The sequence below is a fragment of the Leptomonas pyrrhocoris genome (genome assembly GCF_001293395.1).
Source record: "Leptomonas pyrrhocoris isolate H10 chromosome Unknown, whole genome shotgun sequence".
Taxonomy (NCBI): Eukaryota; Euglenozoa; class Kinetoplastea; order Trypanosomatida; family Trypanosomatidae; genus Leptomonas; species Leptomonas pyrrhocoris.
This window is the reverse complement of record NW_015438363.1, coordinates 52,810-79,987: the sequence shown is the minus strand read 5'-3', so window position 1 is coordinate 79,987 and position 27,178 is coordinate 52,810. Positions and strand designations below refer to the sequence as shown.

The 27,178-nt window shown below is 57.7% G+C and overlaps 6 protein-coding genes across 10 annotated transcripts; all 6 read right to left on the bottom strand.

Annotated features, from left to right (window-relative positions):
• Window positions 1-1,067: 1,067 nt before the first annotated feature.
• On the bottom strand, window positions 1,068-3,025 carry ABB37_04221 (putative Hydrogenase; the record flags this gene model as incomplete). The annotated part of the gene is made up of 1 exon (XM_015801810.1): window positions 1,068-3,025. The coding sequence occupies exon 1, from the start codon at window positions 2,967-2,969 to the stop codon at window positions 1,068-1,070; it is 1,902 nt and encodes a 633-aa protein (XP_015659211.1). The 5' UTR covers window positions 2,970-3,025.
• A 3,275-nt stretch (window positions 3,026-6,300) lies between these two features.
• ABB37_04220 (dual specificity phosphatase-like protein) lies at window positions 6,301-9,183 on the bottom strand (the record flags this gene model as incomplete). Its single annotated transcript, XM_015801809.1, has 1 exon — window positions 6,301-9,183. The coding sequence occupies one exon, from the start codon at window positions 9,181-9,183 to the stop codon at window positions 6,301-6,303; it is 2,883 nt and encodes a 960-aa protein (XP_015659210.1).
• Window positions 9,184-13,651: 4,468 nt separating this feature from the next.
• On the bottom strand, window positions 13,652-18,004 carry ABB37_04219 (putative mitochondrial hypothetical protein; the record flags this gene model as incomplete). Its single annotated transcript, XM_015801808.1, has 1 exon — window positions 13,652-18,004. The coding sequence occupies exon 1, from the start codon at window positions 17,843-17,845 to the stop codon at window positions 13,652-13,654; it is 4,194 nt and encodes a 1,397-aa protein (XP_015659209.1). The 5' UTR covers window positions 17,846-18,004.
• Window positions 18,005-18,822: 818 nt separating this feature from the next.
• On the bottom strand, window positions 18,823-21,474 carry ABB37_04218 (hypothetical protein; the record flags this gene model as incomplete). Its single annotated transcript, XM_015801807.1, has 1 exon — window positions 18,823-21,474. The coding sequence occupies exon 1, from the start codon at window positions 21,181-21,183 to the stop codon at window positions 18,823-18,825; it is 2,361 nt and encodes a 786-aa protein (XP_015659208.1). The 5' UTR covers window positions 21,184-21,474.
• A 559-nt stretch (window positions 21,475-22,033) lies between these two features.
• Window positions 22,034-23,509, bottom strand: ABB37_04217 (hypothetical protein; the record flags this gene model as incomplete). 2 transcript variants are annotated; one of them, XM_015801805.1, is made up of 1 exon in its annotated part: window positions 22,034-23,509. In XM_015801805.1, the coding sequence occupies exon 1, from the start codon at window positions 23,072-23,074 to the stop codon at window positions 22,034-22,036; it is 1,041 nt and encodes a 346-aa protein (XP_015659206.1). In that variant the 5' UTR covers window positions 23,075-23,509. The 2 variants fall into 2 exon arrangements, with proteins under 2 accessions (XP_015659206.1, XP_015659207.1); XM_015801806.1 differs by having other exon boundaries at window positions 22,034-23,244.
• Window positions 23,510-24,684: 1,175 nt separating this feature from the next.
• Window positions 24,685-26,993, bottom strand: ABB37_04216 (putative mitochondrial dihydrolipoamide branched chain transacylase; the record flags this gene model as incomplete). Of its 4 annotated transcripts, none has more annotated exons than XM_015801801.1 (1): window positions 24,685-26,993. In XM_015801801.1, the coding sequence occupies exon 1, from the start codon at window positions 26,407-26,409 to the stop codon at window positions 24,685-24,687; it is 1,725 nt and encodes a 574-aa protein (XP_015659202.1). In that variant the 5' UTR covers window positions 26,410-26,993. The 4 variants fall into 4 exon arrangements, with proteins under 4 accessions (XP_015659202.1, XP_015659203.1, XP_015659204.1 ...); XM_015801802.1 differs by having other exon boundaries at window positions 24,685-26,979; XM_015801803.1 differs by having other exon boundaries at window positions 24,685-26,956.
• Window positions 26,994-27,178: the final 185 nt, after the last annotated feature.

The following is a 27,178-nucleotide window of genomic DNA, read 5'->3' as shown; positions in this document are numbered from 1 at the left end:
AAAACCCCGGACGCGGACAATAAAAGGCTCTTATGAGAAGGAGCGAACAGACGACGAAGCGGCTGCTGCTGCTGTTCTCAGGCCGGCACACACACACAGACCTCTTTTTCTGGACTGAGTCACTGCTGATGCGGCGGGGTCAACGATGGCGATGGCGACGGGGTCAACGATGGCGATGGCGACGGGGTTTGACATGCGGGTGGCGGGAGAGGGCGAATGGCGTGTGTGTTGCGCCACGGAAGAGTGCGAGAAGACGTAGAGAGAAAGAGAGAGGGGAGGGGGGGGAGGCCAAGACAAGACAGACGTGGTGAAGACTCAAAACACAAGAGAGAAGTGAGGAGGAGTTCCTTTACCGGTTGGTTCGAAACAGCGACAACAACGACAGTTCGCGCACATCCAGCTGACACGAGAACAACAGCAAAAGGGCTTTCTTCATGGAGCTGTTTGAAACGGGGCCTGTCAGCGTTCAGCAGCTTCTCTTTCCTCTCCACTCATTCCCCCCTCCCACCCATCCGTGCATGTAGCGGCGCCATACGGCTCAGCGACTGCGCTGCTCTTTATTGGTTTTTTGGCTTATCGTTTTCTATATTACTATTGTGTTGGGACCGTAGAGGACGTGCGTCCCCGCAGAAAAAAAGAAAGAAAAAAAGGCGAGGCTCAGCAATGAGAGGCCCGAATCCCGTAAATCAGCGTCACCGCGCTCAAGCCATCTTTCTTCTGCGGTCGCGTTTCTGCCGCGGCTCACACAACACAACACAAGAGGAGCGGAACCGCCCAATAAGGAAACAAAACCCGGCCAAAGCACACACACACACACACACACACAAGACACCGCGTGTGTCGAAGCAGAGGAGCTCGAAACCACCTTTCATAACAATGATGGCAGGAAGAGCTGCGGTATATGTATGGTGGGAGAAGAGAACACCGTCATCATCGCCGGGGTGCCGACTGCAGTTGAAAGAGAAAAAGCAAAAGCGTAGACATCGCTTTAAAACTAATGAGAATAATAGCAATAATAATAAGAACAGTGTTTATATGTAAAAGAGAAAGATACGAAGTAGTTAAGCCTACCACTTTAAGCTGTGGATGTTCCCCGCGTTCAGCATCTCCGCAAACTCCTTCTCGCGATCACGGAAGGCGCACCGCCACAGACCATCGCCGAGGGACGGCGCCACGGCAGCAATGGTGGCGTCCACAAACGGACGACGCTTCACAGCATCCTCAACGTCGATGACCGCCTCCGGCGCCAGCTCCATCCGCCGTCGCTGCGTGGCTTTCTCCGCAACATCCTCATCCTTCTGCCTTTCCACAGGCCTGTCCGCGTGAAGGTGCTGCACATACGCGGTGATCACCGCATCCAAGACCTCGCTGTGCGGTTGCTGCGCTGGGCGGACCTGCCCTCCGCCGTTCAGACACCCATCCGGGCACGCCATCAGCTCCACGAAGGTGTACCCGCGCATCGCCGGCATCTTTTTCTTGAGACCGCGTACGACGTTCTGAATCTGCTGAAAGCCGTAGCCGACGCAGAAGACCTCGCCGGGCAGCGCGGCGCAGGTGGCGAGCTGATGGTTGTGATTTCGTTTGATTTCGTAGTGGACCTCCATCGAGGCATCAAGGCGGGCGCCGTCGCCGGCTGCCGCCGTAGCGGAGGCGTCGAGTTGACGCCGCAGGCGATCGGCGATGACGCACTGATGATAGCGACCGCTGCCGGCCAGTCGAGCCGCCGCACGCGCCGCCGCCGACACGACCGACGCCGGACCGCCGTCCTGCTGCGCCTTCTCCTCTTCGTTTTCCGCGAGGTGCGCGGAGAGCTGCTCTACGGATGATGTTGCCGGTCCTGCTGCTGCTGCACGGTTGGACAGCGGTGCCCGCCATGGCAGGCGGGGGTCCACCTCCTTCATCCATTCTAGCAGCTCCGCCGTGCTGAGGACGCAGTCGGTGTAAAACACCGGTGCTGCCGCCGCCTCCTCCGACACCGCCGGAGATGAAGTCGACGCCATCGAGTCCCGCGCGGCTTCCAATTTGCGGTCGAAGCAAGGCTGAATCGAGATGTGATACAAGTCTGGCGCCACCGTGCGCTTCGCGTAGCTGCCGGCGATGCCTTGGGCGGACATCACCGGACACAGGTGTGGCAGCAGCACAGAGCCTTGCTTTTCGCAGTAGCAGACCCAGCCCGGACAAGCGGACACGATCATCGGCAGCGTCTCGGGGGCCTCGTCGCGGCGCCGCGTGTACTCCTGCGCTGTCAGCGCCGCAGAGAGCTGCTCCGCCCACTCCAAGTCAATGACATAAATCGGTGGAGAGGTGACGGAGGAGGAGACGTGCGAGGCCGGACCGGATGTTGGAGTCGACGCCTCCTCGTCTCCCGGAGCACTCCTCTTTCCAGAGTCCTCCGCGCTGCGTTGTAGCGTACTCTCGGGTGCCGCTGCGGCTTGTGCCTGCAGCCCCGCCGGCGTCAGCACCGTATGGAGAAACCCCGAGATCAAGGCATATGTTTCGTCCATCGACAGACGCACGTAGGCCGCGAGGGAGGCACAGGATTGAGGACTTATACTCACCAACCTCGCCCGGGAGGAGGCTTGCCTGCAGGTTGCGTTGGACGTCGCTCCGGCCGGCCGTGAAGCGGGCGACGTGCCCAACAGCGTTGTGATAATCTCCGATCGGCTCTGCGCGTTCACCAGCACCGTCTCGGCAGTCGTCACGCAGCCACTACAAGCCAAACAGTCTTGCAAGGTTATCTTGACGACATCGGCGTGTCCGCTGCCGCTGCCGCTGCCGCCTGGTGTCACGGCAGGCAAAGAAGCGGCTGAAGCACCGCCTTTCCTTCCACCAGCGACACCACCACCACCACCACCCGCGGCTGCTGCGCCGTTGATCAGCGTTGGTTTAATACACGCAGCGGAGGGAGCTATGTAATCCATCCCTGCCAGGGTGAGGGAGGGTGAGAAGTTCGGTGCACTGGCGGCCATTCTGTGAGCGCAGACTAAATGAATAGGAAAACTAAAACAAAGGCTGTGCAGGGACTAACAAGGAAGCAGGAGTGTCAACAAGTGGCCGGGGGGACCATCGAAGCGAGGAGAGTAGAGGATGAAGGATGTTTGGAAGCTGGAGATGGTGCCGTCCATTAGCGATGACGAAGATTCTTCTCTTGACGGACTCGAACGACGCACTCCGAATCCAAAAACAGAAGAGGAACGAAGTCTTCGTTGCTGAAGGCGCCCCGTGCCGAGTAACCGCTCGCATGCGTTTGCGTGCGTGTGTGTACGAGACGGAAAGCGCAGCTCCCGCACATGGAGGCACACACCTGTTCATGTGAAGATACGAAACAGCGATCGCGAGGGCGGAGGAAAGAGGGATAAACGCCGATCGAGAGAGGCCAGACGCACGCAGCACCATTCGAAGTTGCTGCGCGTTGCTGCGTTGCGTCCCGTCGAACCCGCAAAAACCGCCACCAGAAATAAAAAATTGTCCGCTTCTTTCCTCCGTCCGTTATGATCCTCTCCTTTGCTTTCTTTACCGTGTCCTGTCGCTGTTGCTTGTTCTTTCTTTCTTTCGTTTTCAGTTCGTCGATCAACACAAGACAGAAACATCAGTAGTAATGAGCCAACAAAAAACAAACGCTTCACGCGTGTTAGCGCGGGAAAAGGAAGAAAGAAAATAAGAAGACAGAAGAAATAAAAATAAACACAAAGTAGGAAATCGAATAGCTCGATTGGCACAGTACGGATGGCTACAGAGGTGTGTGTATTGAATATATATATATGTGTGGTGAGTCAAGACAAAGCGTCGGCGGCTGCGTGCACAGAGGCAAAGATAGCAGCAATAGTAGTAGTAATAATAATAATAATAATAGTAATAATAACAAAGGTAATCAACAAACGACGCCGGACCAACCGCACCCGAGAACGAAAGACTCAAAAAGAAAACGTAAGCGCGACAACTGCTAGTGTATTTTCAAAAGAAGGAAACGATGAAACCAGTCCCGCACATCTCACAAAAAGAAAAAGGGAAAAAAGAAGGGAGTTGAAACGACGAGCGAGAGTCGCCACCAAAACACACAAAGTCCCCCCTCTCTCGAGCATCAAACACTGCCCGCAGCGCGGCAGAAAAATAGGCGTTGCAACCGCTGCATTTCCGCGCCTTCTTTTCCTTTCCCCGACGAACGAAAACAAAACAACAAAACAAAGCAACGACAGTGGCACCAACGAAAACTGTAGCAGAGCAGAAGAGAACACCCAAACGAAGACCTCCCTCCTCCAAAAAAACTGAGCTTCTCGTACACGTCGACAGCTTGTACGCGAGCTGTGGAGAGCCTCAACACCTTCCTTGTATTCATTTCCTTCGTTTGCTCTTTTCCCGCTCTCTCTCCATCCATCTCCCCTTCGTCTTTGTTGGTACGCTGGACGGTCTCCTTGCCATGAAAATAATCGCAACAACCCTGTACCGGACACCGCCGTTGTGTCGCTCTGCCATCCCGGCGCAGCCCGCAGCGTCGGACGACACGTGCGTGTCGGCGTGACTCGAACAGTTACGGGAACAAGGTAAAAGAAGGAGAATGTGTGTAGGGGCAAGCTCTTTTGCGAGGCGCAGAGGACTCTTCTCCGTTCACACACGCACGCCAAGACGTGATGCCTTGTTTGATGCACGACGACACGGCCAGCAAAACGACAGATGAGAAGCGAGAGGCGAAGGCGAAGCCAACGCATCACAATATGCAAAGAAGAACACCAGCAACTCGCACAACGACCGCCACTCGACAACTGAGGAGGGGAGGGGGGGGGGGATAGAGGAACCAACAGAAGGCAGGGAAAGTGCCGAATCCACCCTCCCTATCCATCTCCCAAGAGTGGGTGAGAGAAAGCAAAGGACCATATATATATATATATATATTACATACTTCTAAACAAAAACAGAGAAAGAAAAACCATAAATGAACCGAGTTCATTGCTTTCATACAAAAGGAAAACAGCGCTGTCATGATGCCACACACACGCTCACACGTGCGTGTCCACCTGCGTCGCCAACAGCATCAAAATACATATAGATATCACCCCAACAACCATCAAGCAACGTCATTAAAAGAAAGCAGATTACTATTCCCGTCTCTTGGGAACGTGGGAGGGGAAAAGAAAGATGGTGTTATCGTCCAACGGTAACGCCGCCAAACAACAAATGAAGAGAGCTCGATGAAAGTCGATGAAGGCTCTGAAAGAGAGTAAAGAAAAAAAAGAACAGCCACATGAAAAGGTACAAAGAGAGGGAAGTCGATTCAGCTGCTCTACCCCGCGTCCAATTCGTATCGCTGCCGCCCTTATCACAGTTGAGACTGCGAAGCGCGCCGCAGCCAATACAGAGCTCACAAAACACGGTAGTAAATAACAATACTATTAATAATAATAATAAACCCATAATTCTTTTTCTTTCTGTGAGCTTTGAATGTCATCGTTTCCGTTCGCCTTCATGAAAACAACAAAAACAAAACATATGTAAAAAAAAATAGCGTAAAAGAAAAGAAAAGGAGGAGACATCAGCGTCCCTGCGATCGGAGGTGCTGTTGAAACAGGTAAGCAAACGAGCGACGAAGAGGACGAACCACTCATGTGTGTTGCGACATCACCGCTGCGACCACGTGAGATCATCCACCACAAAACAAAAAACAACATCGAGGTTAGGGAGAAGCGCCATTTGAAACCTCGCAGTGATTGAAGTGCAGCCGCGCTGTTCTTTCCATATGTATTCACCGCATTTGCCCCACTTCTGCTTGTCGCTTTCAATCCCCCCAAGAAGAAGAGGAGTTAGCGAACTTTTTATTCTTTCTTGTTGGCGGCTTCTCGTTCATGTCGCACACACGCAGCGGAGGGAGTAAAGCACTGCACGTTCGTGTTCCTCGACAGCTAGCAGGAAGAGGAGGGGGAAGGACAAAGAAAACTCGCACAAGAATCTGTTCCTTTTCTTTTTTTGCTTTCATCCGGGCCGCGATGGATCACCTTGGCTTTCGGTGTTGCGCCGTCACGGCAGCATCGCGGGTGGTACGAGGAATACAAATGGAAGAGATGGAGGTGTGAAATGAGGAGGCGCAGCAACAGCATCAAACCAAAAAAATCCTACGACGACACTCTGCACCCTACGAAGAGAGAGAGAGGAAGGGCTATAATAGCAGCTGTAGTAGAAGTAGCAACGGGAGGAGCCAGGGCTGCACAAGCTGCGCTCATCCCCGCAACAAAGGCGCGTGACAAAGATAGCCCCCGCGTATGCACGAGAGAGTCACGGCGGAAGACGCACCGAGAATACTTCCTTCTCTCACCCGCTGAGACTAGACGTGTGCGACACTACGCGCGCGCCGCTCAGATTCGGCTCATCGTTCAGCGAGCCTTGGGTGCCGTAGGGCGTCGCGGAGAAGCCGCCGACCGTGCCGGTGGTGTTGCCGTGGCTGACGCTGCTGCTGCTGTCCTCCCCACGGCTCGGCGACTCGGCCTGCGCGTTTGGTGACGCTTTGGCGGAGACGGCTAACGCGCGCAGCGGCATGGGAAGGCTCGACTGGGCCTTGCTGTGGTCGTCGGCGTTGGCCGTACTGCTGTGGTCGTCCAGCGGGGCGCTGCCGGCTGCCTTGGTGAAGGGCGACAGCCGCCCAGGGTAGAGAGTAAAGCGTGTGTTTGGCAATCCGTCGAAGTCCGCCGTCGCTGATGGGCGGCGCTCCTCCTCGTCGTCCGCCTCGCCATCGCCGTCGTCGTCGGCAGCCGCGTCGTCAAAGGCGCTCGCCGGCGGAGCCCCGCGGTGCGGCAGCCGTGAAAACCGTCTTTCACCGCGCCCCTCATCGCCGTTTCTGCGGCGGTGCGGCTCCGCCTCCTCATCCTCGTCCCACGACGGCGTCAGCAACCTCTTCGCGCCGTCCGCACCTCTACACACCGCGCTGCTGCTGCGTGAGTGCGACAGCACGGGTGTGTGCTCCACCTCATCCGCGAAGCTGCGCGCGTTCTTCTTCGAGCGTGGCGACACGTTGGTGCTGCTGTCGCTCGGCAGGCCGAAGTTGAAGTGCGAAAAGGCGCGGCGGTTGCCCACACCGAATGGCGAGCCCGGCTCTTCGATCTCTTCCTCCTCCTCCTCCTTGTTCGTGTCCGCATCGTTGTCGGAGTTCCCGAAGCTGCGGTGGGCGCAGGTGCCCAAAAATCCTCCGCGGCAGCCCGTCGGCTGCGTCGCCGACTTGGCCAGAACGCGCAGCTGCGCATCCCGCTCCAAACACATCGACTCGGCGCGCTGGCCGTTGCTCACGGGCCTGCTGTGGCGGACGGGTGCGACAAAGCAGGAGGCCACTTCCTCCTCCAGCCAGCTTGATTTGTCCTGCCTTCCCGTGACCGGGGTGGCGGCCAGAACGCTGGAGTCGGCAGCGAAGGGCGTTGTTGCCGTCGTCGTAGCCGTGCTGGTGCTGTTCGTGGTTGGCGTGGTGCTGTCGGTGGTCGTCGTCGTAGCCGTGGTGAAGGTGGCCGTGGAGTTGAGCTTCTTGCTTTTGTGCAACGCCAGCCGTGGGCGGTGCGGCGCGCGGTGGAAGTTGAGCGTCGGCGACGGCGCCGCCGTCAGCGCCAGCTCCTGCCGCATCGTGCTGCTCGCACGGCTGCTCGCATTGCTGGTGCCTCTGCCCTCCGCCCCTCCGCCGCCGCACGCGCCGCCGCAGCTGTGCTCGCTGCGGCTCGACATCGCCTGCAGCGACGGCAGCAACGCACTCGGCGCGTCCACCGACGACGACGACGACGGCACCACGCCGGTCGCAGCGGGGGAGGACGGGGGCCCGTGGTAGAACTCTGTGTTTGGCACGTACTCGGACAGCCGCTCCTGAAAAGCGAGGTTCAGCGAGACACAACTACGACGCTCTGTCACGAGCTGCAGGGCCTCTTCGTAGGAGCGGTGCTCGGAGGCCATCAGGTAGCCGACGACGATCGCGGGGCTGCGCGAGATACCGCGCCGGCAGTGCACCAACACCCGCGACTTCGCCGCGCGGGCGCGCTCGATGAACTGAAAAGCTTGTCGCAGGTGCGCGGCGACGTCCTGTGAGTGGCAGTCGCTCATCGGGATGGACTCGTAGACGATGTCCTTGTTCCGTGCAATCACGTTAGCCTCCGCGGCGGGGTCCAGCTCCCGGGCGACGTTCAGGACGTACTTGATCCCCAGACGGCGCAGCAGCGCTGGGTTGGCGGCGTCCTTCCACGTCCCCACCCACAGCAATGGCGTGATCTCGCTCAGGGGGAAGCACTGCGCTGCGTTGCAGACTTCCTCCTCCTCCAGGAAAGACGGCTGCGCCTCCTCCACGGCCTTGAGGTCGAAGGCGGGTCGGTTGAGGCCTTGCAGGCGCTGCTTGCACTTGGAGATGCGCGAGGACGACGCACTCGCGTCACTCCCAGCCGCGCAGCACGCCGCCCGCTCGCCGGAGGAGTCCACCACCGTGGTGATGTTACCCGTCGGCGCTGCGGGGCCGCTGATATGCAGCGCCGGGCATGGACTCGCACTCGACTGCGGCGACGTCAGCAGACTGGAGATGTGGCGCCGGTTCGCACCGACCGCCCCGCCACCACCCCGGCCGAGCGGCAGGGAGGCCAGATAGGCGTCCTGCACGCTGCTCGTGAAGGAGAAGATGCTCGAGTCGCGCCCGCCGGTGCAGGCGGCGTCCATACTCGCCGTGGTGGTGGCTGACAGCGCGCTCGCAGGCGTGAAGACGGCGCGGTTGACGGTGCACACGTTTGCGATGCGCTCCTCCAGCCGTAACTCCTTCTTCTGTGGCCTGCCGCTGTCGCCGCCCACTTCGGCCACGGTGGGCGCGTAGGCGTCTTCGATGGTCTGCCGGCACGCGAGTCGCGCATCCTTCGACTTCCCCAGCGACGGTGGTGTGTCGAGGGCCGGCGTCGACGTGTTCGACTTCACGCCACGCACGAAGGCAGAGGCGTGTGTCTCCGTGCACGGCGTCGTGGGCTGTGAGGAGTGCAGCGACACCCGCGCGAAAGATGACGCGTCCACGTCGAGGCGGTCGGCATCTGAGCGGAGACGCAACTGCGGCTGTTGTGGGCGGCGATGACACAGCTCGTCGCCATCATTGCAGCAGTTTCCAAACGCAGAGACGCGGTTCTTGGTGAAGGGCGAGTGGGGAGAGTGCAGCGGCGGCGGCAGCGTTGCCGACTGCGGCACTGAGGAGGTCATCTCGATGAGTCAAGCAAGCAAAGCCAATCAAGCAAGTAAAAGCACACACAACAACAAAAGAGAGAAGTAACCACGAAAGAGCTTCAACGAGGAAAGGCGGAATCTGCGAATTAGAAAAGGAAGAAAAATCGAAAAAAAAATCGAAGAAGGAATCCTGCAGAGCGCGTCAATGAGTTCTACGCAATAAACCAGAATGCAGCGGTGCCAAAAGGCAAACAAACACACGCGAAGTGAAACTGCGAGCTGCTGCCCAGACACGCCCACGAAAAGAAAGCCCGGAAAAAGGCGTACAAAGGAAAAATAAAAATAAAAATGGAAGTGTTAAAAAACGGAGAAGAAGAAAACGCCGAAGACGCGTGCTCGAAGAAACAAAGCAAAAGAAATTCCTCTTTCATATATATATATGAAGATCAACCACACGAACAAGAGTGCGCGGAAGAAACGAAGTTGTAGACGTACAGGGAGGGGGGGGGGGCAGCTGAGTAGCTTCAGTACACAGAGACCAGCAGCACCAAAAACCACCGTGTGCTGTGTGTGTGTGTGTTCGTGTGAGTCTGTGCGCACGTGATGTGAGGTGACTCGTTGATCGAGCGTGCTATCGATGGAGTCCCTCGCAACAACGAACTTGAGTGGAATAAGAAGACGAGGGGCGAAGGAGAAGAAAGAAAATGAAAAGAAGGAAAGCGCAAGATCAAGATAAGGAAAAGGAAAACGTACTAATCGTAGTCGTAATATTAGTAGTAATACGAAACAAGCAAAAACCAAAAACAAACGCAGCAGCAGCAACGGAAGGAAAAAAAAAAGAAGCGAGTTCCCCGTCCTAACCGATGAGCTTCCTGGATGGCGGGAAGACACTACGGCCGCGCTAACGGGACGGCGGCGCCACGACGAGGGTTCGCGGAAACACGCAAAAACGTATATGTAAAAATTCAAAGGAAACACACAGAAAACAAATAAAACAGAACTCAAAATCAAATGCAGCTGCTCTGCGTAGAGGCCACAATCCACCACAACAATCAACGACGAGAGGAGAAACTGAGGGGAGAAGATAAAAGGAAAGGAAAGAGAAGAGAGTAAAGGGGGAAAAACTCCTACAGGATGAACGCAATGAAGGCAGGAGGGAAAGTACACGGAAAACCAAAATAAGAAAGCACAGACAAAAAAAGAGCAACGACAGAGTCGGCAAATTGAAATAGTAATAGATATAACAACGACAGTTCGTGAAACCAGAAGGCACAGAGAAATACAAATGGGTGTGTACTTCTCTCTTTCTCCAAACAAACAAAAAACCTGGATAATGGGATAACGCAAATCAAAATTAGTATTAACAATAATTAAAAAAAAAAATAGTGAGAAGTCAGTCGCAATACCACAAAAGCGGAAGCCAGTTAGAAAAAAATAAATCAAACAAACAAAAGTACTAATAAGCGCAAAACCTGGCTTTTACTTTTTCTTTCTTCACGTCTAAGTTGTTAAATCAAAAATAAAAAATAGAAAAGGAACAGCGCTGTGAACGTCACAGGACAGAACGGGAGAAACCGAAAGAAAACAGAAGAAAAAGAGAGAAGAAATTGATGAAGAGGTGAGAATTATCTTGCACAGAAGGGAAAATATTAATAATAATAAAGGAGACGTTTTTTTTAGAGGGTGTGTTTTTTCGTACAAGTTTTTTTTTGGAGGGGGGGGGGTAGGGCTGTGACGCAGCCGCTGAGTTCGCCCGGTCGCCGCCTTCTCTTGTAGAGACTACTTTCCTTCCTTGGTCGTACACACACTCTCTCTCATACACGCATACACACACAGGTACACACACACACACACACACAGACACGCAACGGACCGGTGAATGGGCAGGTGGGTGTGCGTATGTAAAGCGGGAAGCTGAGAAGTAGGTGTGGCGGTGGTGGCCGTCCAACAAAACTAAAGAAAAAAAAGAAAGGGTAAGCACTGAAGCTCTCAGCGCAGGCGACGAAAGAGGCGGTGTCCGGCCGAGGTCTACCTAACGACTCCACCAACAGAAGGAAAGCAAAGAAAAGAAGAGAAAAGAGGAGAAGGAGAAGAAGGAGAAAACCTACCCAAGGAGGAGCGTGCTGCCACAGGAGAGGCACGTAAGAAAGCCAGAAGAAAAAGAAAAACAAAGAGATCAACAAAGGAGAAGCGGCTGCGTCGTGAAGCCGCGATGGCACTCCTCTACAAAAGCCGACTGCAACACCCAACACGACACACGCGCAAAGCACACGAGCTCGTCACCAAACACGCTCAAAAGGCCAAAAAAGGGGAAAAAAGGCAAGTGATTTCCCGCGAAGGAACGGGGGCGCTCGCGGTTGGTGGGTTGGGCGAAAAAGGAATGGCACTGCTGGGCAACGAAAGCAAAGAGGGGAACAACAGAAAACAACACCGAAAGAGAGAAGTGCGCGGTGGGACGATCGAATACCAATACCGACCGACTCTCAATTGGAGAACTCCCAACCCCGCGAAAGCCCTCGACCTCCTCCTTCAGCCGCGTCTTCGAGACGAACAACGACAACTCAGTGAGTAAACTTTGATCGAATCAAAGTTCGTCGCTTAGAAAAGAAATCGGCCTTCTTCTGCTTTGCCGTGTTTTTTTTGTATTGGGCGAAAGAAGAAGAAAAAATGAGAAGAATGGACAACGACTTCCTCGTACATGAACGCGTGAGAAGAGAGAAGGCAAGAGGAAGAGGTACGTTGGCCAAAGGCGAAAACAACCGCAACAACAACAAAAAAAAATTATCGACAGCGTAGAAACCCGCTCAACGTGGGACGCTCCTCGAGTCCGTCGCGCGTACGTCTCCCTCGCGATGGATATGGGCGTCGCGATGGGCCGCGAAAACGAATCCGAGAGCTGCCTCTTCCTGTCTGCTGCTGTGGTTTTCTCCTCCTTTGATGTTCGTGAAGAAGAGGGACGGATGAGAGAGGAGAGAGGAGAGAGGGGGAGAGACACAACAAACGAAAACAAAAAAGAAGCGGTGAAAGGGGGAAAGGAGGCGCGTGAGCGACAAGAAAAAAAGGAAAAGAAAAGCGATGAGTTCGAGGAAGGAAGAAGAAGTACGGAAAAAGAATTTGATGTAAAAAATATATAGGTGTAACGAAAGGCTGAACAGGGAGAAGTCGTGTACGGTTCACACGTCAGCCCGCAAACATCCACTACAGTAAAGGAAAGGAAGCGAAAGCAAAGAAAGAAGGAAAGAAAAAAATCGTTGGCGTAAAGAGGGTGATTTCTTTCCGTACAAATAATTATTTTTCCTTTTCGCAGATGAAATAAGATATCAAAAGAGTCTTTTTGTTTTTATATATTTTCCCTTCCGTCACTGCTCTCTCTCTCCTTTCGCGTTGGTATGAAGTTGAAGAGAGCAAAGAACGGGGGAGGGGGGGGGGGTCAAAGGGGCAAACAAAAAAAAATGCAAAGCAGCTAATTGTATTTCCTTCCTAGATTGTTTTTCCTTTTCCTTTCTCTATTCCAGTGCACAAGCAAACAGTGTATCCGAGCGCTTGTGTGGTGCGGCGGAAGCGTTGATGATCGTTCGCGCCGGTTCGTGATGCTACGCGACAAGCACGCAAGAAGCACAGCCACCTTGAACGAGTACAACAAAAAAAAAACCGAATAGAATGGCAGACACGACGGTGTATCGTGTTTCTCTGATATTTGCATAAAACGAAGAATTTAGTACACGAAAGAAGGTGGGGCAAGGGGGAAAAGGCGGAAACGAAGGCCAATGAAAGATGAGGAACAACGTGCTGTAGCATCGCGTATGCGCCGTGCGCAGGCGCAGAAGAGAAGGGTTGAAGACGCACGCACCGCGAAGGCGTCGTGCGCCGCCCGCGCTGCAGAACGCACGGACCGCTATCTCTCACACTCCCTTTCTCCCGTTGCCCTCTTTTTCCCTTTTTATATTCATGTGTTGGTTCCTACTCAGCACAGCCACCACCACCCACCACATCTGGGCTGCGCTGTTTGCCTGTCGCATCGCTGTGCAAGGAGGAAGGACCGAACGGAAGCCAAGAAAAGAACAGAAGGGCAACGGGCCACCAGCTGCGCCTACTGCACGCAGCGTTGAGGCCCTTTAATCACATTTGGGAATGCATTCATGCAGATATTGATTTTTGCAAACGAAGAAGCGAAGTACCAGCGAATTCACGCGTGACGATCTCAACTCCTCTCTCCGCCACATCACCGAGAGGCGGAAACACAAACCCTAAACACCAACAAGTGCAATACCACACCGTACCTGCGCAGATGCGCCTTCTGCATTCACCAACGTCACGGCAGGCTTACAAAAAGACGAAGAGAAAAAACTTTCATTTTCCTCATCCCCTACTCAACGTGTTCTGTCACACCGTGCCTCTGCCGTTGCGCCTCGTCCCTCTACCTGCAGCGCAGTGAACACATCTGCTTTAGCCTTTCCTTTCGCTTTTGCCCCAACAGCGGGGAGGGGAGAAGACCGTAAACGCCTCAAAACCGCAGCACCGCGGCGCCGTACGCCTCCTCCCACGCCTCGTCCCCACCGTTGACGGAAGAGAACGCTTTCTCCATCGGTGCTGCTGCTGGCCATAGCGACCCCCCGTGGACCGTGGGCACTACACAGGTGTCGCGCATCGCCGCCTGCAGGGGCGACTCCGCCGCCGCCGCGCACAGCAAGAAGGCCTCCACCTGCGCCAGCCGTGACGCCGGACCCGCTCGACTACCGTGCCGCTGCGCCACCGCATCGAACGGCGCGGCGGCCGGTGCGTCGACGACGGCCACCACCCGCGTCGCCTTCTCGATCCCGACGCTGTCGTCGAGCACGGCAGCCTTCACGCACGTCCCGCTCGTGCACGTTGCGTGGAGCACGGCAGTCGGCGTAGTCGCCCCGCAGTGCGTGCAGCACGACAGGTGCGACGACAGCGTCACCTCGCCGCACTCCGGGCACTCCCACGGGGAATAGCAGTAGTAGTCGTTGTAGTGGGTCGCCTTCGCCGAGTCGGTGCGGCGGTCGGGCGCCCGTGCCGAGCCACCACATCCCGCCGTAGCGCACTCCGCTTCCCAGCTCGGGTGGTCGGCGCGGCAGACCTCGCACTGCCATACGTGCACGGCGGATACCGGCACCCCAGGCGCCAGCGCCGCACACCGCCGGCACGCCGCCTCCGTGTTGTACACCTCCCCGCACGCCGTGCAGCTCCACAGCCGCGACGGCTCCCACGTGGCGGCCGCAACACGTTGAGTGCCGCACCGGTCACACACGTCATCATTCCACCCGCTGTCGACACCTTCGCCGTGGCAGTCGGGAGAGGAGGAGGGGGAGGGCGGCAACATCGATCGCTCCTTCACCGCAAGCCCCGTAACATGCAGCGGAGGCGGCGCACGAAGCACGCCCGTTTCGGCGTCCCTCACCGAGTGGGACGCACCGCAGTGCAGGCACAGCCACGGCTGATCGGCCACCGTCGGCAGGAACGCAGCCACCACGCCGATTGCCGTGTTCGCGCAGTGCGGGCAGCTGAGACTGGTGGACGGAGCGAGGCCCTGACAGGCGGGGCAGCGGACCAGCCGCGACTGCTGCACTGCGGCCAGGCGGCGCGGATGCGGAAAGCTGCAGCGCGTGCACCGTCCGCCGGTGATGCTTGTCGTCGTCTCTGTGTAGTGGCACTGCGGGCAGGTCAGCGTCGGCGTCCGTGCTGCGCGAGAGCAGGCGTGGCAGTAGTCGTGCAGGGCCGAGTTCGAGGCGCCACAGCAGCAGGTCCAGGCAAAGGCCGCGGTGTAGTAGCCCGTGTCGTGACGCCCGCAGACATCGCAGCCGCTGCTGCGTTGTGCGTCCTTGTCGGGGCCCCCATTGCCCTGGCGATCTGCGTTGGGGAGTGATGCATGCGAAAGAAAGGGCGCCTTGGCGGAAACAGTGTGGCACGCACCGCAGACGTGCACGAGGCCGTGTTCAGCAGTTCTCGGTTCTTCTTCTTCGATGTCGTGATGATCACGACGCTGCTGGTGTCGGAGCGCCGGGTGCGCCTCGCCGCAGTGGAGGCAGTACGGCACGCGCGCCCCGCTGTCCGCCACGGTGTGGCACGACGGACACTCCCAGCAGTGCGGCACGAGGTCTCGCAGCACGCAGGCCACACACGACACGTCCGCATCACCGCCAACGTTCCGAAATCCGCAGCCACACACCCACTCCTCTGCGTCCGGCCTCGCATCGCTCCGACCGCCGCGGTGCGGACTGCTGGAGTGCCACGTTGCGATCAGTTGCTGCACCAGCGATACCTCTTCGCTGCGGTGGCGGCGGCCGTAGTGGGGAGTCGGGTTTGCCTCCTCACCGCACCGCTCTTTCTGCTGTGCCTGTGACCACCGCAGCTGCCACAGTGTGGGCGCCTGCTCGCCACGCAGGCCCAGCGGCTGCCCAACCTCACTCGCCCACGCGCACAGCAGCGCCAACACGCGACGTGCCGTGGAGAACGTGGCGGTGTGCGTTGTGGATGGCACGACGCAGTCGCGGAAGAGCCGGTAGCCGATGGTGACGAGACCGTAGCGGGCGGCATCCTTCGCGTGCGGTGTTCGGCGCAGCGCAGACCATATCGGACGTGGCGATGCCTTCGATGCGTGCGTGAGGAGTTGCAGCTGACGCAGCCGCTCGGCGGTGTCCTCAAATTCGGCTCTTTTACTTTCCTCCGCCACCTTTGTATCGCCATTTCGTCCATTCAGCGGAGCGTCCTGCGATGACGGCTGCCTGTGGGCTTGCTGCTGCTGCTGCTGCTGCTGCTGCTGCTGCTGCTGCCGTGCTGGTCCCGCTGGCACGACGGCAGAGACGGCGACGGAGAGCAACGCAATACCGAAGAGACCATCCGTCGGGCCGTAGTGCAGCTGCACTGCCTTAGCGCGCATGCTCTCACCGGCAGCCTCCACAAGGGTGGTAATGAAGATGGAGATATCCGTCGTGGTGGGGGCGCCGAGCAGGGTGTGCACCGCCGCCAGCCGCAGCGCGCCGCTGATGCCCTCTGCTGTCGGCGGCGATGACGTCGCGAGGTTCTGCAACGCCTCCACCACGGTCCGCAGCGCCGCACAGCACCGCTCCGCCTCCTCGTCGTTGTTCTCCACCCACACACACACGTTCATGAGCACCGATGCGACTCGCTTCCACGGCTCCCACAGCTCCGCCGATAGCGGCAGCGAAGGCAGCGACGATGACGCTGAACTGTGCTGTGCGTGCAGACACCGCTGGAGCAGGTGTAGGCGGGGAAGCAGAAACCGTAAGTGCCGCAGTGTAGCGGCCCACTGCTCGGCTGGTGTGTCGAGGCCGCTGTCACGCCGGCCCGGCAGACTCGCGTAGTACACCGCAAGATCGACATTCATCAACAGAGCCGTAGTGCCCAGACGCACAACACGCGTCTCCGCCTCCGACGACACAACCGGACTGCGGCCAGCCGAAGATGCTGCTGTGGCTACCGCTGCTGAAGGGACAGAAGAGCGCCGCCGCCACTGCACGGTCGTTTCTTCCTGCTGAACGCAGTAGGCGTATAACTCTGCAAAGAGCATGGAGGAGTGCTTGTGTCGACGGTACAAGGCGCGGAATTTGTGTAGTAGAAGGGGCGGCGTCAACGTGGTGATCTCCAGCGAGGCCACCGATGTGCTGCGGCTTCTGCTGCTGACTTCAACGCGCACCGCAGCCGCTGCCTCTTCCTCCGTTGTCGTCGTCTCCTGACGGCGCATATCCAAATAAAAGGCTTGAAACACACGCAGCAGCTGCGGGTGGCCTACGTCCCGCAGCGCTGTTGCCGTCGTGTTCCACGTGGAGTGGGAGCGCAAGGTAAATAGAATATCGTGCCACAACTTCAGTCGATCTCGACGGGTGGCGGCAGACGGCAAGTCTGACACGAGTGCATGCGACATGGCCACCCACAACTGCGGATCGGCCGTGGTCAAGTCCGCAACCTCGTACACAACACCAGCGGACGCTGCTGCTGATGCCGTGACCCCAGCTGGCGCCGGCACCCGACGCGCCCTCTCGAGAGCCACGAGCATCATGTTGCTGTACACCTCCGCCGTCACGTCCGCTGCTTCAGCTGCGTCGACAGCCGTCGGTGGCAATGAGATCTGCCCGCCGCCTTCGTCGCTGCCCTCCAACCGCAGCGGTGCATTGCGCATCTGTTGAGTGGCGTCACCGCCTTGCACTACCCACTCGGCGGTGGTGGCCGCAGCCGCCGGTGCCCACAGCCACGGAAGCAGCGGGTGATACGTAAGGGCGGGCAGGTAGCGGATGACTCCAGCGCAGTCCCGACTGGTCAGCGCGCCGCGGTCCCTTAAGCACGTCAGCACGCGCAGCCACACCGCACCGTTCACGTTGTTCAACAGCGCGTGCGAGGCGGGCAGCGCCGCCACTTCAGGCCCGCAGTGCAGCAGGCTGCCGTGGAGAGACGCGCTCGCAGACGGCGGTGGTCCATGAGCAGAGGAGGACGCCGACAGCGCCGCCGTGCGAAGTCCGCCCGCATGCGAGAAGAGCACGTCGCCGCATTCGCACCGCACGTAGTGGTGGAAGTCGTTGTCGACGGCGGGGCCGGTGAGGGGGCCGGCTGCCGCGGAGGCGATGGCGGTGCGGATGTCCGGGGCTGTAGACGGCCCACTCCACCGGCGGAGGCGGCGCCGCGGGGTGCTGTGTTGTGCAAGTGGCCGACGCACATACATGATCGAACCACAGAAAACAAAATTATTCCTATTACATTAAACTAGAAATAAATAAAATAATAAAGGGCTACTGCAGCAAGGAACGCTGTATTTTTATTCTCAGAGAGCACACGTCTCGGTAAGATGCTTGAAAAAACGTGAGAGGGAGATGGTGGCGCTGCGATGGGCCGACGAGGGCCCGGGCGATATCCAGATGAGAGAAGCGTTGACAGAAGGGGAGAGGGAGAAGGGTAAAACTGAAGAATAAAGAAACGTAGTCAAATAACACGAGGAAATACGCGTTGTAAAAGGCCACGAACGCCTCTCTTGCAGCCCGGTTACGATGCGAGCGCGTCCTCAGCGAGAAGGAAACGCCAACGTGGGAGTCGCAAAAAGGTGGAGAGAGAACGCGCTTCCCACCGCAACCGCCAATACAAAATACACAACGAAACACCCTCGCATGTCTCAGTCGTAGAAGCACTACTGAAAGAAGAATCCCCCGCCAAAAAGAAAAAGATCGCTGATAACCCTCGAGCGTCGGCTTGCATGCCCCTGTGCGATCAAAACGCAGCTGCATTGCTCGAGTCCGCTTGCGCTGCGCTTCGCCACGACTTCAGTGATTTGATTTTAAATAACGATTACACGAAGAGAACTAGGCTTTGGTATGAAATAGAATTCTGCAGCAAAAAGAAAGGAAGCAAAGAGAGAAAAGCCGGTCACCTTTAGAGTTACGGACCCACCGGCGTCAAAACACACCCGCTGCGAAATAGCGAAAACACCATTAGTAATGTCAACAGAACATACTCTTTAAATTAGGCGCTGCGCGCTTAACCGTCCGTTTAGTGAGGCATCACTTTTTCTTTCTTTTTTAAGGAGGTATAAAACAATAGAAATGGCGACACCAACGACGTTCCCTGAAGTGATCTTCACAAGATGCAACACGCAATTATTATCCAGTATAATATGAGTACCTACCGCAAGACGAACAGGGGTTGCCCTTAGTAGTCCTGCACTCCCTTGCGCTGGCCGTAGCGGTTCTGCGGGCCCATGCCCATCCCCTTCATCTCCCGCCGCTGTTGCCGCTTCGACTTCGTCTTTGCTTTAGTGGCGGGTCGCACTGGGCCACCGGTGGGAGTCACCAACTCCAACACGCCATCGTCGTCGTCCAGGCGCAGCTCCACCTCGCCTTGTCGGTTCACGAAGGTGTACATGTCCGGCTCCAGCTGGTGGTTCGTCCGCCGCTTGCGGCGACGCTCCACGCGGCGCAGGGCCTCCATACGCGCCTCATTCGCCTCCAAATTGAAGAGTTCATAGCGGGTCAATGTGTGCCGCAGGGCGTGCGGGCGTGCGTAGAACATGGGCGGCGCGGCCTCCTCGAGATCCATGTCGATCGACAAGTTGTCGTCATCACCGGGCTCGCTCAGCGCGCGCGCATCGTCGGCGTTGTCGAGGTCGGCCCACGCTTCCTCCTCCTCGCTGTTCAGCTCCTCGCCGTCGTCCTCCCATTCTTCCTCATCGTCTCCATCACCTGCTACTTCGTCAGCGTCACTGCGACGGTGGTGCTGTGCAGTTGCGGCGGCGGCGTGCTTCTCCACGTACGCCGCAACCGACAGCGCATCTGCACTGGGCCGATACGTTGGCGGCGGCTCCGCGTACACGAAGTAGCCGTCAACGTACAGCTTCAGCAGCTCCTTGCCGGCACGTGCCTTGTTGGGCCGGTCGTGCGAGGCCATGTACCCGCGGCGCCGCGCCACCGCATTCAGCAGCCGCTCCGCGAGGGACTCGCTCGAGTCGACATCGTCCTCGCGCAAAAGCGACACGTTCATCTCCGCCTCGAGCACCTCGCGTGTCATGCGCCGACAGATCGTCGCCACCGCCTCGAGCGTGTCGGTGGCGGTGTCGACCGGTAAGATGCCATCGCACACCATCTGCGCCTTCGTGGTGGCGAAGGAAGGGAAGACCAAACCCGGACAGTCGCACAGCGCCACCCGGCGCTCGTTCGGGATCGGCAGCGTCTGGAAGTGCTTCGTCTTGCCAGGTGTGGCGCTGACGACGACCTTCTTGCAGCCGATAATGGCGTTGATGGTGGAGGACTTGCCCACGTTCGGGTACCCCACGAGCCCAATCATGAGTGGGGTGTTCTCGTCCGTCACGCCCGCCTTTGCACGCATCAGCGCAAATTTGTCCAGCAGCTGCACCGGATCCAGGACGTCCCAGGGCTGGTGAGTGGCGGCTGCTGTGGCGGCCCGCGCATTGCGGGCGAGCTCCTCCTCCGTCAGCGGCTTCTCCACCTTCACCTTCGGGGCGTTCGCCTGCTCCTTCAACGCCTGCCGCTTCGCTGCCAGCTCGTACGGATTGGCCACCTCGACCGGCGCCCGCAGCGCCTTCTTCTTGTGCCGCGACTTTTCCTTTTTGTGCTTCATCAGCGGGTCCAGCGCCGCACGCTCCTGCGCGGCCGTCAGCGGCGGCTCCGTCTCCTCGTCCTCATCCTCCTTCCCTGTCTCGTCATCCGCCGCTGTCGCGCTCCCTTCCTTCTGCGGATCTCCGGCCAGCGCCGGTGACGAAGCGATGCCGCCCTCCTCGCCGAGGGCCTCCAGCGGCCGCGCGGAAAAGAAGAAGAAGGTGTCGCCGCGTGACTCAAAGTACGCCGCCCACTCGCGCCGCTGCGCTTCGGTCAGCAAGTCTGACTTGTTCAGCAGCAGCACGACCTTCTTCGGTTCGCCGGCGCTGTTGCGGGTGCCCTGGACGTACTTTTCAAAGTCAGTGCAGCGGAACATCAGCGGGTTGCGCGCGTCGAGGATGACCGACACGACGTCAGCGCGCTCCACGACGCGCCACAGCTGCCGCCACACCTCCAAGTTGCGCTCGTACGGCGTGAGCAGAACTTTGTGCTCCTCCTCCAACATCGCGAGGGAGCGACGCCAGTCGACGAAGGCCGCCTTCTCCGCGACCTGCACGTCGTCGGCGGACATGGCGTAATCCCACTGCGGGCGGCGCGGGATGGTGAGGGACTCGCTCAGCTTCAGCCAATCAACGTGGGCGTCGTCGTTCGGCATCTGCTGCGGCACCACCTTGTCCTGCTGGACCACGTGCACACGACCTCCGATCACGACGCGGACGTCGCGCTCGGCAAAGTAGCCCTCCTCGCGTGCGTCGGCGATGGCGAGGAAGTCGTCAAGATCGTTCGTCTCCCAGATGGACTTCAGCTGGGTTTTGGTGCTGCCGGCCTCCTGCTGTCGCAGCTCCGCGTTGAGAGCGGCGTTGCGCTCTTCTTCGATTGCGTCGCGGTAGTGACGCCGGCCCACCAGCTCCGCCGCACGCTTCGAGCGCTGCAGCGCCTTGCCGAGCGATGCGCTCATGTCGCCAAAAAAAGGAAAAGGAGGAGGGGGTGAGCTACGTCTGCGTCGGCGGGTACGCGAGATGCTGATGAGGCCCAAGAGCAGAGAAGCTGGAGGGCGAAGGCCAACAAAGAAAGAAATCAGCAGAAGCAGCCAACACGAATGAGGAGTGACGTTCTCTTATTACTCCTTTTCTAGGGATGACGCTTCGTACCCCTGCAGGGTTCTTTCGAAGCCTTTTTCAAGCACACGTTGTGGGTCGCTCAGAGTGCCAAACACACACACACACCGATGGACACGACTTCTCAAACTGAACCCACCGTGAAAAGGGAGAATAGCAGTAGCAGCAGCAATGAAGGAAAGAAACGGAAGGAGAGAGGGGGAGGGGAGGAGTTTAAGAAGAGAAAAAAAGCTCGTTGTGAAGACGCAACCGAAATGGTTATGTCGTGGATCCACGACGTTCAACAGCCGAAGCTGCCACCATATTTTATTTATTTTAGACAGTTCAGTTGCCATGCGCGGTGTAACCAGTGCCTTAATTGCTACTTCTTGAAGAAGCTCGCCCACGACAGCCGCAACACGCATCTCAAGCTCTTTAGTAGTTCGACTGCCTCAACACTCAAAGGAAAACAACACTTCATGAATACGCTGATGGCGTTCGGATTGTCACCCAATACGGCGAGTGCTTGAGACTGCGCCCGGCCCGCACCACCACTCTTCCTGGCGGCACTCACTCCTCCGATGCACTGAACGCTTCTTTCTTTTATTTTTTGATTCAAATAGCCGTGAACGGCTCACGCCCCGAAGCACACACACGAGGTGGATTTCTCCCTCCTCCTCCTTCACTGCTCCACAAGCACCACGCGCGCCTTTAATACTGAGGTTCGTACACCCCACCACCCTCGTGCCGCTGCCGCTTAGGCGGCTGACGGAACCCGCTCGCCCCCTCCCCGCTGTCCGGCGCCATCGTCATGGCCGACTGCATCATCGGCGGCAGCGCCGCGCCGGCCTGAAACGGCGGCATGAGATAATTAGCCGTCCGCTCCGGCGCCGGAGGGGCGGCCCCGCCCTGGTAGAACGTCGCTCCGCCGTAGTTGGAGCCCGACTGCTGCTGCTGCTGCTGCTGCTGATCCTGCTGAAGAGGGGCCACATCGCCGCCCCCGGGTTGGCGCAGCTCCGCTACGCCGTGTGCGTAGTTGCACGAGTCCCCGCGGTTGCAGTGCCCCTCCGCAAACGGCTTGCACAGACGCGTCTTGTAGTTCGTGTTGTTCGCCCCGCCAAACCCCCCGTGGTAGTCGCGCTGCTGGAAGGGCCGGCCACCACCGCTGTAGCCGCCGCGGTGCATCATCGCCATCTCCCCACCGTAGTTGCCGCCGTACGGGTTGGCACCGTAGCCGTCCATCGGGGCACCAGCGTTATTATTGCCGCCGTTGTTGTGCTGCTGACCCATCATCATCATCATCGTGGACGGGTCGGCGCCGGCCGCCCCCATTTCCTCCCCGCTGCCGCCGCCGCCTACGCCCACCCCACCGGAGGGACGGCCCGTCGCCTCGAGCTTTTGCAGCATCTCGCCCGCCTTCGCTAAAAGGGACTCCTCGCCGTTCTTCTGCAGTGCGCAGTACACCCGCCAGCTCTGCTCATTGAAGCCGTAGTTGAAGTAGTCGCTCAGCTTCGCACCGGGCTCCGCCCACGGCCGCTTCGCCATTTGAGCGATGTCGTAGCCGAAGGTGGCACTGCTCAGCTGCGGGCCGTTGAGGTGCTGAGCGCAGAGCGGCACGAGACCTTTAACGTGCTCCATCGCCTCCGCCTCCGTTTCTTTCGCCGTCTCCTCGGTGTGCGCCACCGGCACCTCCTCCGTCTGCCCTTCCTCCGTGTTGTTGATCACGAAGACGTCGTCGCCTCCGCCCTCCATTTTCGTTTACTGTGCTTACTTGTGTGGATGTATAAAGGATGGTATGCAGAAGGAGTTTCTGCTCCGTCGTGTGTGTGTGCGAGCGCCGTGTGCTGAGTGGACGTCTGTGTACGTAAACAGAGCCCAGCGAAGAAGGCAAATAACCGCTGCGTGGATCTCTAAAGCTTTCTTTGGGTACACAGCAGACGATGGAACACATGCATCGCAAAGGATGCAACGTGGGAGGCGAAGTGGAAGAGCAAACGAAGAACGACGGTGAGGAAAGAGCGGAGGAGAAAACAGAATCGGCAGGAGCGTCGGTATTCAGCGGAGAGAAACAAAGAAAGAAAGAGGAAGAGCGTGTAGCCCCCCAAAAAAAAGAGAGAAGGGAGCGTGGAAGTAGCACACATCACACGAAGCGGTGTGAAAGAGCCGTACACTCGTGAAGCGCACCCTCCGCTCCATCGACCACCAAAGACATCATGAATAGGAAGGTTGGGAAGTCAAGAGTGGAAGAAATGTCACGACATTTGTGTAATGCGTAACTCGCGAGTCCTAATCCACCACTGCCTTCTAGAAACCTCACCCTCTTTCGCTTATCAGACACCCTCTGATAATGCCCTCAAGTTTATTTAATGTTTTCGCTTTTTCCCTGGCCCCGGCCAAATCTCAAAGATATCATCGCATTACGAAGTGCATGGGAAAAATTACCCAACTCAAGGATCCTTCGGGAGATCCCATGGGTCCCTGTCGTGGTAGGGACCGGGGGCGGGCGGGTGGAATTTTTGGAAGACCGGAGACTTCACACTGGCAGACAATATACCCAGGATGCAAAACCCACAGAAACAGAAGAGTCACGACCAACAGGCGATAGAAGTAAAGGAGAGTATCATGCATTTCCCAAATGACTGAGATCGACGATCCCATCCGCTGACCATATCTTCTTTCTTTTTTCCGTTCCTTCTATTCCCCTCGCAAGCTCTGACAACAGTAACAACAAGAGGAATAGGCTTCCACACTCGCTGCATCGTGCAATCGCAGGCGGTGCGTCACGGTACATAGACAAAGGCGCAAACAATAACAACAACAAAATAAACGCATGTTTCAACGAGTAAGGAGATCAACAGAGGACAAATGGAGGGGAAAGAAACGAAGAGGGCTTTCCTGCTTTCCTCGGCAGAAACGGCGCTGTCGCGCCAAAATACACCGCTACAACCGCGCCACCACGAAACCCCAAAAGCCGTAGGCAACACACCCTCGCAGCACCGCAAAAATTGGCGATAAAAGGGAAAAGGAGAAGAAACAAACAGAAAAAAAAGGAAATAATCAACATAGAAATCAAATCGTTCGTGTGCAACACCACCGTTTCATTCAGCTGGACACACGTGTTTGCCCCCGCCTTTTCCCAACAACAGATTGGGGCTTTCATTGGTACTTCTGCTTTAAATTCGCAATCAGAGAAGGAAAAGAAAGAGAGGGAGGTAAAGAAGGTTTTTTTATATATTTACCCGGAATCAAAACCACACATCCACTTCGCCCGTATCGATATCATCGTTAGGGAGCGCGTTTTTAATTGAGTACGAGTCCGCCACACGCGTTCGCCCTCAGTGCTCGTCCCCTCGCTCCTCTCTTCACCGCAGGTCAACCAGGAAGTTGTCCGGGTTCTCCAGCAGCTCCTTGTACGTGTTCGCAAAGCGCACCATGCTGGCGCCGTCGACGACGCGGTGGTCCGCAGTGAACGAGATGCAGACCAGGTTCGCCGGGTACACGCTGCCTTTCGCATCGAAGCGCGGCAGCTTCTGCAGCCGCCCAATCGCGGCAATCGCCACCTGCGGTGGCAGCAGCACCGGCGTCGTCGTCGTCGCCCCAATTGCGCCGATGTTGCTCAAGGTGAAGGTGCCGCCGCTCATGTCCGTGGTCGTCAGCCGGTTCGCCTTGCCCCGCTCGATGAGGGCCTGCATGTCCATCGCAATTTCGAGCACAGACTTCTGCTCCACGTGGTGGATAACCGGCACGATGAGACCGTTTGGAGTGTCCATCGCGAAGCCGAAGTTGTGCGCCGCCCGGCGGATCGTCGCGGCGCAGTCCGGCGGGCAGTGCGCATTGATGTCGGGGTGCTGCCGCATGGCGATGGAAGCCGCCTTCAAAAAGAAGGGCATGAAGGACAGCTTCACCTTGCCTTGACTCCGCTCCTTCACCACGTCCTTCAGCGCCGCACGCATGGCGATCAGCCGCGTCAGCTCGTAATCCTCGCTGAAGGTGAAGGTGGCAATGGCGGCCGCCTGCGTCATCGTCTTCACCATGCCACGACGAACACCGACGATGGGCACGACGGTGTCACCGGGTTCGGTGACAAGGCCGGAAACCGTTGTACCGGTCGGCGTTGCTGCGCTTGTCGGAGCCGCCGCAGTCGTTGCGGCAACCGGCGCGGAAGCAGTCGCAGGACCACCGGCCACGAAGCGGAGAACGTCCTCCTTCGTGACTCGTCCACCCTTACCAGTTGCCGGCACGCGCGCGAGATCCACCTTGTGCTCCCTCGCGAGAAACCGCGTTGCAGGCGTGGCGAGCGCCTTCCCCCCACCTCTCCCGCCGGCGTCAGCGGCGGCAGGGTGCGACGACGGCGATGACGGTGACTGCTGCTGCGCGGCGCTGTTCGACGGTGCTGCCTCGTGTCCCTCCGGCACGATGTCGAGAAGCACAGACCCGACCTTCGCTGTCGTGCCGGCCTCCACGTACACCGCCTTCACCACGCCGGAGTAGCGCGACGTGATGTCCACCGTAGCCTTGTCGCTCTGCACCTCGCAAAGCGGATCGAACTCCTCTATTCGGTCCCCCGCCTTCACGCGCACGTTCAGCACCTGCACCTCGGTGATGCCTTCTCCGATGTCCGCCAGCTTATAGGGGATGGCAGCTCCACCAGTCACAGCACCAGTGGAGGCAGCAGTAGCAGCTGGTGGAGCAGCAGCAGGCGGTGGTGGTGCCTCCGCCGCTGGTGCCTCCGCCGGGCCGTCGTCGGTGTTAATGTCAATGATAGTCTGCCCAACATGTGCGGTTTGGCCCTTCACGATGTGTACCGCCTTCACCACGCCGGAGTAGCGCGACGTGATGTCCACCGTAGCCTTGTCGCTCTGCACCTCGCAAATCGGATCGAACTCCTCTATTCGGTCCCCCGCCTTCACGCGCACGTTCAGCACCTGCACCTCGGTGATGCCTTCTCCGATGTCCGCCAGCTTATAGGGAATGACAGCTCCATAGAGAAGAGAGGAGGTGGTGAAGCAGCGCCGTGGAGCCGTCTGGCAAGCCGCAAGAAGGAAAGCGCTGCGGCCTGGCAGAAGTCTGCCGGCGGCCCGCATCATCGTGTTTTTCTTTCCTTTTCCAGTTGTGATGAGGTCTGCGTGTTGATGGACTTGTCGGCAAGCACGAAAGGCGGAGAGGAGGGAGAAGATTCGCTACGACGGAGACGATAGAAGCAAACGAACAAATCAATATATATGTATATTCTTTTCTCTCACTGCTACTATTCGAATTGCTAAGGAAGTGAGAAGAGAGGTCGCTGTTTTATCCATGTAAGTTAGAGTACATAAGATGAAGAGACAAAGGAGAAACGGCGCAGTACAGAGGAGAAGGGAGGAGAAATGACACCAGCTTTGCGGTCAGACGCTCACGTTGGCGAGAGCGAGAAGCCTCGATCTTCGTCCTGCGGCAGCTCGAGCTCAATCGGACGGCTCAGCGAACGCTGAAATGTGAATACAAAGGAGGTGGCGGAAGCGCAAAGTCTGCTAATTAGAATCGTTGAAATCGCCGTCACGAGGAGTACCGTTCCAGAACCAAAAAAAGGGGGAAATAAAAACGGTGTAAACGAGCGAACAAAAACAGTAGTAACAATCGCTATGATGATGTGCTTTCGATACGAATGTGCGCCGGCTGCCGGGGTGGATCTCCGGCACAGCGAGAGGTCCATTTCGAGTCAATTTTGGGGAGCGTCAAGAGGAGTGATGAAGACTGAAAGGAAGAAGCAAACCGTCGGGGACGTCGCTGAGCGGAACGCTCCGTCGTGGCACCGCACGCAGGCAAGGAATATTTCTTTTCTCACCCAACGCGTGTGCGGTAGCGGAGATATACATT